Raw genomic sequence first — 11,277 nt, 5'->3', positions numbered from 1 at the left:
GCTGCGGGGTCAAGTGCACCGCGCAAAGGTTTCGTCGCCTTGGGAGGAGTTAGTAACCCTGTCCTTGTGCCAAACTTAAACGATCGAGCGCAACGTGGCTTGGCAGAACTCAATGAAGCAGGGTGAGAAAGATTGCTGCAGACTCTCACTGAGCGGCTGGTTTTCAACTACCTGTGTCTTCCTTCACAGAAAGACCCAAATTACCAGATAATTACACTCAGGACACCTGGCAAAAACTTCATGAAGCGGTGGGAGCGATACAGAGTAGCATTTCTATTAAATACAACCTTGAAGAGCTCTACCAGGTAAGGCGTGTAGGGTTCTTTTCAGTTTAACAGAAGGAAAATTAACTGCCTTGGGACTTTCACAGAGCTACATATTTAACACAATGCATTTTGAGTTGTTAAAAGCTGATTATATTTTCTGAACTGCTCGCTCCGTATTCTGTTTCTAATCAGTTTGCAGTTTTGTATAGCAGTTTGTTGGAGAGTTACCAGGATCTGGGCCCATGAAAAAGCAGTTTATGTTGGGAGAGACGGAAGGCTGTGCCTGGGCAGGGTTCAGATTTAGGTCTCGATGTCTCCAATACTGTGCCTACCCAAGATGCCGAAAACGGGATGTTACTCTCATTGGGTTATGCAGATACATATTTTATGATGATTTCTCCTTTTGTACATGCTTTCGTCTCTTGTGTATAGCGATGTTGAAATACTTGTTATTATTAGATAATAACAATTAGACTTCAGCATCAATACCCTTTGGGGAATTAAAAAGGAATCTTCGTTGAGCAGGCAATAAACTGTCAGTTTACCTGTGGTTCAGATTACTGTTACATTTTCATAACAATCGGGATCTTAATTTTTTTATTAAAATGGTAAAAAAATATTTCTGGAACATTTGGACTACTGGAGCAGGGGCTAGGGAGGGTAAAATAGAGAAATACTCATTAGCCATTTCTTCCTTTCTACTTTCTCCATTTATGTATGGTTTAGTTCTATATTATTTTAAACATACGTGCTTTGAGATATTTCACTGAAGTGGTAATTTTTTACAGTGGTCATGTTTCAAAAAATTACTGATGCGCTAAGTTGCGCTACATAGATTAAGTTACGAGTTTTCTGTGGGTGCAGGTGTTTGATCTGCAGATGCGGCTCTCATTGCCAGATCAGGACTTAAGTCATTATTGTGCTCACCTCAACTTTTCTAAATGTTCAGCTGGGGTAGGTTTGATGTTGTCTGCGAAGTGCAGACTGAGAGGGGAGAAAGCCAGCAGTCCATATTGGGTCCATGCTCAAGAAAATCAGGACGAATTTGAGAGCTGACTATACTTGTCTCTGTGATTAGTTAGGATATTTAATGTATGGGTCTAAAATGGCTGATTATGTAAATGCATATTGACTTAATATAACTTACTCCCTTTAAATAGATAACGACTGTGATATATTCATCTATTAATACTCGCAGGTTTGCAGAGTTTGAATTACATAATACATTTTATGGTTTTAAGCTCAGCATTTGAAAAATCCTACTTTTTCATGCCTAGCTAAAAAAAAAACAAAACCCACAGATGCTTTAGCGTTACCTAACTTGTTTTCAGAAGCTCAGAAATGAGATTAGAGTAATATGGGTATGAAATTGCCAGGGTACAGACTTGAGTTTTGGCAGAAGAGGAGGAGAGAGATATCAGATATACTTCTTGCTTTTTCTGTTTGCCTGCTTATTTGTAAAAACTGCGCAAGGCCAGTCCAATAATCTGTAAGACAGCAGTGCAAATCAGCAAGATTTCTGCACAGCGGGTGGTGGAGGTCAGTGTGCCTATGCATACATAGGTACTTACTCTCCGGCCAAAGGAATAAAAGATGAAGTTCAGCATCCATTGGAAACCTGATCTGTACTTACAGATTGTTTTAACTGCCTGTTGGTGAGCACCGAGTCATCCACTGGGGAGAATTTCTCTGTGTGCATCAGTTCTTACTATCAGGGCTTTTTTTTTTTTGCATCTTTATCTGATGGTATGGGAGGAAGTGAGAGGCCTACTAGAGTTCAGTGCGGTGAGTGGGCTGGTATACCAGCCTGCCTTTGAACTTTCTGATTTATTTATTTCATTTGGCACGGTGGCTGAGGAAAAACTGAAGAACAATGACAAGGCTTTGTGGGAAGCCCGAAGGATACTCCTTTCCAGGCATTAGAGGCAGCATGGGATCAGGCATGAAGGTGCTTGGCAGAGACATAGTCAGTGAGCAATGGGAGGGTGGCAGCCAATTTTTTGCGACTAAAATAGAAATGATGTCTGGGATTGATGGTAGATTGCACAGATTTTGATAGAAGTAGCTTATACTTGATGGGATAGAGAAAGTGGGGCAGTGCAAAGAATTGCCGAGTGAGGAATGACTGATAAAAGTAATGGAAAAAGAAAATTCCCTTTGCAGAAAGGCCCTAAATAACCTGAAATGGGGCAGCACTGCCCTTCTGGAGGGCGTAGAGTAGAACGGTGTAGTAGTGAAGGAAAAAAAGTGATGAGTCCTGACCAGACTTTTATCTGGGTGGGTGGGTGGATGGATGGATAGGAAGGGCTATGTCATAGGAAACATAAACTATCTGCAAAATGATTATGTGTGAATACTGTTGCAGATGTCATTTTACTTATCTCTTTTAAGACCAGATGAAAAACATAACATAGGCACTGTGTGATAGTTGCGTGTGTTTGTTTGCTTGCGTTAATATTGTATCAAAATTGAGGAAGCCATAGTTAATGTGCATTTAAATAAAATGACATCAGGTAGATTAGAATTACCCCATGGGGAGATCTCTGGGAAGCAGATTCACTTTATGTTTTGGAAGACAAACTATTCAGTATGTTAGAACCTATAGAGGAAATAATACAAGAAGTAGCAATAATTTGCATGCTAAATGCTAAAATAGAAGACTGCTCAAAACAAGCTATCAAAAGGTTGATTTGAAACAGAACTTTTACTAGATTTGTGTAGGTGAAAGGTCTGAAAGTGTTGTCTTTCTCGTATCCTTGTAGATGTGATAATTACAGTAGCTTTTTTCCAGACTAATTGTGTGCAAGATGAATAAAAGTCAAAGCAAATTTCTTCAGAGAGGCAGCAAAAACTCCAAATGAAACAAAAGGTGAAGAAGGAGGAGGAAATGACTGGATCTCATGCCCCCCCATCAAAAAAAGCAGAAACAGCTAGTAGAGGCGTCACTGAGGTGATACAGCTGCAGTTTGAATTACACTTCAAAAAGCACTGCTGCTCAAAGAAGCAGCCCCACTTTCCCCCTCACCTCTCTCTTGACCCATGCACTTGCTAGCGCGTGTGTTTGTGTGGTCTTAAACTGAAACAGAGTGAAGAACATTTACTAATGCTTTGACAAAGAGTTACATGCTGGCATTGGGCAGCATAGCATTTCATATTACAAAGAAATGACACACCCAAAAAAGCTAAAATTTGGGGGGAAGTGAGTAAACAGCAAGCACTGGGAAAATACTGAAACTTCGTCCAAGTTCCTTGATGCTGTCGGAAAATTCATCAACAAAATATGACACTATAAATCCTCGGGAGCAAAGGAAAACATTCTTGGGCCAGTTTTAGTTGTCCAGGTGAAATAGTACTTTAAATCTTAGGCAACATTCTCTGCAGTATCACCTCACAGCATAAAGGCAGTTGAGCTGAAGTTAAAGGAAGAGACAGCTGGATTTTTAGTTCTGAAAATCATGTCCGACTTCTTTGGATAAGTTTCTATGAAGCACTGAATTGCCAAAAATACTTACTGTAAACTTTGCAGTTCTCACAGAACATTTGGCTGCCTTCATTGTGATTCATTTCAAATGCTATGGTCTATTAATAAAATAATTTATTGAAATACAGCACAGAAGTTAAAATAAAGTGTGCCTGGAACAAAGTCTAAATATAGGCAGCGGTATCAAGCAAGGCTATGTTTTCTCTTTGGCATTCTCATTGAGTTTCTTGTGAGGAAAAAATGTTAGTGTAAGACAAAGTAATTACTGAATAGCTGAACAGCAGTATGCTAGAGATGTGCAGAGCTGTCTCTCTAGTCTAGGTCAGCTGCGTAACAACTCAATTTACATTAATGTCGTGACCACAAGAACATTTGGTTTTGGGCAGAATCGTTAGCTATGGATAAATACTCAACTAAATCCCATGAGGTCCCAATAAATCAATTCAAGTCTGTCTTTAATGATTAATGGAGGTGGGGGGGTGTTTTTCTTTATTTTTTCCCCTCAGTTTACATACCTTAGCACGAGTGTGTGAATCAGTGGAAATATTTGGAAAGAAATAAGTTAATAAAGTGGCAGGAAAACAGCTGTATTCATTTACTGTTTATAGAGAGTTGTTGAAATGTCTACCTTAAAGTTATTAAGAAATGAAAATACTTGGTATGATTGTGTTCCCCCCAAAAAAATGCATGTGTGCGTGTGCTGGAGGATGCACAAAATGGACCTGCAGGAAGAGTTCTGCTGCTGAGCAGTATTCATGGGGGGGGAATTCTTGTAATGTTTAACAGCACATCTGAAATATGACCCAGATGGTGATGGTGGACCTTGTTTGTACACGAAATTTGACAGTATAAGAAGGGACCAAAATCAGAAAGGAGTCATGAAGTCTTAATTTTTCTACATATTTTGGATAATTTCATTTTGATATTTTGTTTTTATGTATAGCTTGGACAGATAATGTTGATTTTTTTTTTCCTCTGTTGTTGGCCTTGATTACACAGGCACAAAAATTTGAGTTGGTTTTTTTTTATCTCAGTCATAATCTTTTTTGTTTTTTAGGCTGTTGAAAATCTCTGTTCTTACAAAGTCTCTGCTACACTGTACAAACAGCTGCGACAAGTCTGTGAAGATCATGTGAAAGCACAAATCCTTCAATTTAGAGAATATCCTTTTCTTGTGCACAGAAATGGTTAGAATGGTTAGTTTAAATCATTATTTTTAAACCAACACTTTGTAAAAATTACATCAGTAATTGCCAATGTGTTAAAGAAGTTCTTTGTTGACCACTTACATATTTTCAAATCAGGCATAAGCAACTTTAGTCATCTGGATGAATAATTTTTGTGTGCAGATAAGTAGCATGCTAATAACAATTTACTTATCATTTTAATAGGAATGCGAATTTTACACCTAATCTAGAAAATTTCAGTAGCACGATGAGATTTAACAGCAGGTATGGATTTTTATAGCAGTTGAGTAGTGGAGATGCTTACAGCAGCAGTGGTTTAAAAAAAAAAAGAAAAAACCTCACCGCAGTAGTTTTCAACAACAGTGTCTGCTGTAAAAGAATTCTCAAACATGAAGTATACCTGTTTGACCAGTAGTAACTACTGGTCAGCAGCAATGTGTCACGGAGGCATTCAGCAAGCCCTTTAGGTATCTCATGAGGTTCTTGGGAGAGAGCTTTAAGTTCAGGAGATCACTTGGCTGTCTCAGGACGCACAGTAACCTGAAGTTTTGTGGTAAATTTCCCCATAGTTTTCTCAGGTTACGTTGCTGAGCTTTTCTTCTGGCTGAACTGGTCGCAGAAGTGCCTGTAGATCTTCTCTGGACACTTGGGTGTAGCCAGCCTTGTTTTCTGAATCCCATTGTGCTTTTCATGCTGAGACTGTTCTTTATGTGGTAGTTGTCTTTTGTGTAATAGCATAGGGGTTGCATTTGCTCAGGTAGTAGGATAAATAGAGTCTATGCCTACCTGGCTGTCCCCATGTTCCTCGAGAGTGCCTTTGCAAACAGATGCTGGAGAATGCCATACTGAACAGATACTACAGTACTTTGGGTGCTAGCAGTGTTTCCTAGGTTTCTGTATGTATTTTATTAGCAGAAAATGATAAGTCAAAGTAGAAAGAAGCAAGGGACTAGGGCCTAGAAAGAACCTTCTTTCCAGGCGAATGCCTTGAATGTGCTTTGGATTGTGACTCTCAATTTCTCAGTTCACTGCATTCCCCAGGTAAGTGCCTACACTCATAAAAAAGATCAATTTTTTTTTTTTTCCCCCCTGTTATCTAGCTAAGTCACAACATGGTTTTTGGTTTGGTTTTTCTGAGTCCTAGTTAAGGAGTCTGGCTTCTACGTAGCACATAAGAAATATTGGTACATAAATTATCATTGTGAATTCACCTTTTATATGGCAGCTGATTTTTTCATTACATTTACTTTGATGCATTTAAAATCACATCTAACTAAAAAGTACATTAGTCAGTACAGTAGTCTCTTAAACATAACTGATCTCTAAGAACCAAATCTTATAGTCTGCTTTAAAGCAGTACAGTCAACCAATTTTTGCATCCCTGGCTTTTCAGACTTCAGATGATGTTCTAAAGAGATGTTTTAAAGCTGGTGTTTTAAAACGTTGCTTTCTCCCCACCTCTGACAGAACCAGTGGTTTGGAGAGTTGAGAATTTTATATTTTACAGGTATACCACTTTATATCCCAAGGGCATGAGATCAGATTAATCAGATTTGGCCAGAGGGAGTTGGAGATGATACTGTGCAGGGAAGGAAAGTAAAGCCACATTTGAGTTTACTCATATGATATATTAGAATTCTGTTATTCATACATAACAGTTGGATCTGTTGTGTATATAGAGTTTACTTAGGGAGACCTGGAGATGTATATGAGAAGGGCGGGATTTGGATTTTTTTTTGAACTGTAACTGCTTTTAAGAGATTAGGGTCACTCCTGTTGTGTACAGTGTGAACTCATTAAAAAAACAAAATAAACCTTTCTATCTCTCTCACCTCAGTTGGTGACAAGCTTGTTTTTGACACTGGTGGGATTTCTTGTTTAAATCTATACCAGAGTTATACGGTACAGCCACTAGATGATATTACTGAAGAGCAGTGTTATTCCTTGAAAACATAGGGAGGCCCTTTGGAGAACTGCCAGCCCCTCTGCTGGGCAGAAGCTCTGCAATTAACTGTTTTTCCCTGGGCAGTCCCAGTAACATCGGAATATCCATGGAGCAGCTTTGCTTAATGGCTGGCAAAGATCATAGAATCATAGAATGGTTTGGATTGGAAGGGACCTTAAAAATCATCTAGTTTCAACCCCCTGCCATGTGCAGAAAGGATGGGAGGTCTCTATTAATATTCAGACTATCATTTACTGTGAAGGTATAGTTAAATTATTTTTTGCATGGTTCTGGATTCTACAGTCAAAACAGAAGTAAAGGGTTAATTAAAAGCAATAATACTAGTTCAGGAAAGGCCCAGAAACATTCATTATTTTGTTTATTGAAAGCAGGTTGGATCCAAAGAGGCACTTTTGTGTGTTTGCTTTAGGAAAAATGGGACATCTTAACTCAAAAACCTCAGATATAACTCATCCATTGAATCCAAGATTGCTACTTAATTTAAGAGTGACCATAAAATGAGACCAACACGTTACTCATCAAACCCACAGCACTGACAGTAGGATTTCCAGAGTCTGAACTTCACCTGAAGTCTTCAGACAGCAGGGACAGCAGACTTTCCCTGTGCAGAAGATGTTATGATCCTGTTCAACCAACTCAAACATACCCTAGACTTAAACAAAATCAAATCAAATAAAAATAAAAAGGAAACAAGCTGAAGCAGGAGAGGCAGGGTAGGTATCTACATTTTCATGAAAGTAATCTTCTAGATACACTGTGGAATAAACACCAGCTGAGACAGCACTATACAGCTGTGGAAAAGGTAACAGCTCTGAATCAGAGACCATCAGAAGCAGATTTTGTTGCACAGATACTATTACTCTACTCCAGGATGATTCAGATAATGTATCTTTATGAAGAAAGATAGATTTTTTTGTATTTTTTTTCCTCCCAAACTGCTAAGTCTGGCTATTGGAAATTTTCTGCAGGAGATATCCATGTGTTACTTCTTCCGGTGGGATGACATTTAGCTCCAAGCCTGCAGTGGATAGCACTGATTTTCAGTGTTTGGATTAGGGTACTCCATTCCACAGGAGAGTCTAAGGCTGTCCTATCCCTGTCCATAGCATGGGGGTTGGACTAGATGATCTTTAAAGGTCCCTTTCAACCCAAACCATTCTATGATTCTATGACAAAGCTAAACCACTTATTCACCTATTTACTGTCACGAGTGGATGAGTTTATAGGTAAATTTGCAGATGAACCAACACTTGTTATTCACTTAAATCTACCAGTTATTTCCTTACTGGTGAGCAAAGAAAACTGAAATGAAACTGAAAAATGAAACCCTGTAACAACAACACGGGAAAACAAACTGTATAATGGCATATATAGGTACAGTAAATACACCTCCAGAAGTACAGTAATTTAGAATTAGTCATATTGCACATAAAGCATGCAATTGAAAGGCAGTTTTCAATACAACCTATTAATGAATGTGACTTCCTAAAAGCATTTTTAATATACAAGAAACAGATTCTGAAATTTTGGAGGAGTACTGTTACACAAAATGGCATAGTTGCTCAATTTTTTTTTGTCTTTCACTGAATTAAGGGAAGGCAACATCTATATGCATTGCTTCTGTCTGTGACAACACACATTAAACCACTCAGAGTAACTGAATGTTATCACACATCATCTAGTCATCCTACCTACAGAGTTTCAGCAAGAGCAATGTAAACAAGAAGAATAAGAATCCTTCTAAAACCCCTGGATTTTTACACTGCATCTTAAATGCCTATCACTCCTCCATGACCCAGTAACAAAGATGCATCCCGGTTCTCAAGGTCTTTAAAAAGTCTTTTCTTGTTATTGCTTCTTGTCAGACAAGATGGAAAGTTAGATCTGTCTGTTAGGTCCTCCCTGAAAGCCATAAGCTGTCCTTTCCGCACTCCCTCCGTCCCTCTTATCCCACACACTATGCAGATCTGTACATGTCTGGCTTCCAGAGCAACTGACTGAATGAAAATAGTAGTGTGGCATTTCCCCATATGCCTAAGTCTCAGTTTCAAAATGAACTTAAACTTTAAAGCAATTTGTCTTTTTTTAATTTCTGGCTTTTTTTTTTTTTTTTGAGAAAGCTGTTCTGTTCATAGGCAGAACATGAAGCATAACCAAGAAATGAAGCCAACAGGGAAACAAAGTCAGGCAGGATATCAGGGCACCAATAAAACAGTTATTTTCTGCCTTTCTAAATTAAATCTTTAATAATTGGTGCACACTGATACAACATTGTTGCCCAAAGCAGAAGGTAGCTTCTTGGAAAAATAATGCCAAATGTCATTGCTTCTTCCCTTTCTTATGTCCGAACAGTGCCTGAAAGAAGGATTTTCTTTAAAACAATACGATTATATTGTCATAGAATATTTGCATCTGGTGTTGTTTTCTTTGACAAGGTACTTTGTGCACTTGAGACAGAAATATAATAGTTCCGTTTTATGAACTGGAGTCAACGACATAATTTTAAAATTATGCATTTCCTAAAAAACATAACTTGTTAACCCATATATGTTTCCAAGTGCTACTGAACCACTGCCCCAATAAGAATGTTATGATAAGAACTTACTAAGGACTACCTCTTTTTTTCTTCTCTTGGATATAAATGCAGATATTTTTTATTTGTGGTGCAATAGTCAATCACTTGGGAGGTGGGAGGGATACTCTCTGCACAGCTTTTTGCCAGGAACTCAGGTTACGGTAGGCAATTTATTGCCAACTGTGAAAAAGGTGGATTACTAGAGGTGAGGCCAACATGCAAAGATGCTACTGTTTATTTTAAAAATCAAATGCAATAGCAACTTTCCTTCAACAAGAACAAAAGAAGTCTGTATGGTTTGCGTTTTCTAAAAAAATATGTAAACTCTACTCCTATTTAAACACACTTACAGTGTAACCTAGTATCCAGCCAACAGCATCCTTTCTATTAAAACTTCAGCGTGCATTGGATCATGCCATTAAAAATTATTCACTTAGGCAAGGCTGCTGTGGACATAAGCAACCAAAGATCATAGAATCATAGAATGGTTTGGATTGGAAGGGACCTTAAAAATCATCTAGTTTCAACCCCCCTGCCATGGGCAGGGACACTTTCCACTAGATCAGGTTGCTCAAAGTACCATCCAACCTGGCCTTGAACACTTCCAGGGATGGGGCATCCACAACCTCTCTGAGCAACCTGTTCCAGTGCCTCACCACCCTCATAGTGAAGAATTTCTTCCTTATATCTAATCTAAACCTACCGTCTTTAGTTTAAAGCCATTACCCTTTGTCCTATCACTACATGCCCTTGTAAAAGGTCCCTCTCCAGCTTTCTTGTAGGCCCCCTTCAGGTCCTGGAAGGCTGCTATAAGGTCTCCCTGGAGCCTTCTCTTCTCCAGGCTGAACAACCCCAACTCTCTCAGCCTGTCTTCATAGGAGAGGTGCTTCAGCCCTCTGATCATCTTCATGGCCCTCCTCTGGACTCACAACAGGTCCATGTCCTTCTTATGTTGGGGGCCCCAGAGCTGAACGCTGTACTCCAGGTGGGGTCTCACAACAGCGAAGTGGAGGGGGAGAATTGCCTTCCTCGACCTGCTGGTCACTCTTCTTTTGATGCAGCCAAGGATATGGTGGGCTTTCTGGGCTGCAAGCGCACATTGCCAGGTCATGTTGAGCTTCTCATCAACCAACACACCCAAGTTCTTCTCCTCAGGGCTGCTCTCAATCCGCCGTGCCTGTCTTTGTGCTTGGGCTTGCCCCGACCCATGGCCAGGACCTTGCACTTGGCCTTGTTGAACTTCATGAGGTTTGCATGGGCCCACCTCTCAAGCCTGTCCAGGTCCTTCTGGATGGCATCCCTTCCCTCCAGCGTGTCAACTGCACCACACAGCTTGGTTTCGTCGGCAAATTTGCTGAGGGTGCACTCAATCTCACTGTCCATGTCGCTGACAAAGATGTTAAACCGTGCCGGTCCCAATACCGACCCCTGAACGCCACTCATCACTGGAATCCTCTCCAGAATCTGGCCTCAAAAGATACTGGCAAGCTAGTTTTCCTTAATAGGTGCTGTACAGATTCTCTGGATAGTCTCTTATTTTTAAAGAAGATAAATAAATGCTGGCAAGATCATTGCAGACAAATGGTAAGTTGAATGTTTGTTCAGAAAACGTATCCTTGAGGTGTGAAATCTGGCAAAAAGGAGTTTGTCATGGTTTTAACTTGGGACTGCATTGCACCTCCTCCTCCAAGTTTCAGCATTGCTTTTCACTTTCCCCTTTGCTAGCTGGGGGCGGTTTTGTTGTTGAAAACTTACGTTCTGCTGTGTTGACTCTGACTTTCATCGGTTTCATATGAAGTTGG

General features: G+C 39.6%; 1 protein-coding gene across 1 annotated transcript in view; it reads left to right on the top strand.

The window, feature by feature from the left end:
- Positions 1-112: 112 nt before the first annotated feature.
- CUL4A (cullin 4A) overlaps positions 113-11,277 on the top strand; it is a 41,280-nt gene continuing 30,115 nt past the window's right edge. The window contains exons 1-4 of the mRNA XM_009326309.1: positions 113-122; positions 154-305; positions 4,805-4,908; positions 10,990-11,059. Coding sequence (XP_009324584.1) covers positions 113-122; positions 154-305; positions 4,805-4,908; positions 10,990-11,059 — 336 coding nt within the window. The remainder of the gene's footprint in view (positions 123-153; positions 306-4,804; positions 4,909-10,989; positions 11,060-11,277) is intronic.

This window comes from Pygoscelis adeliae, unplaced genomic scaffold (assembly GCF_000699105.1).
Source record: "Pygoscelis adeliae isolate BGI_AS28 unplaced genomic scaffold, ASM69910v1 Scaffold156, whole genome shotgun sequence".
NCBI lineage: Eukaryota > Metazoa > Chordata > Aves > Sphenisciformes > Spheniscidae > Pygoscelis > Pygoscelis adeliae.
Note: the sequence above shows the minus strand (reverse complement) of the source record. Positions and strands in the feature narration are given on the sequence as shown.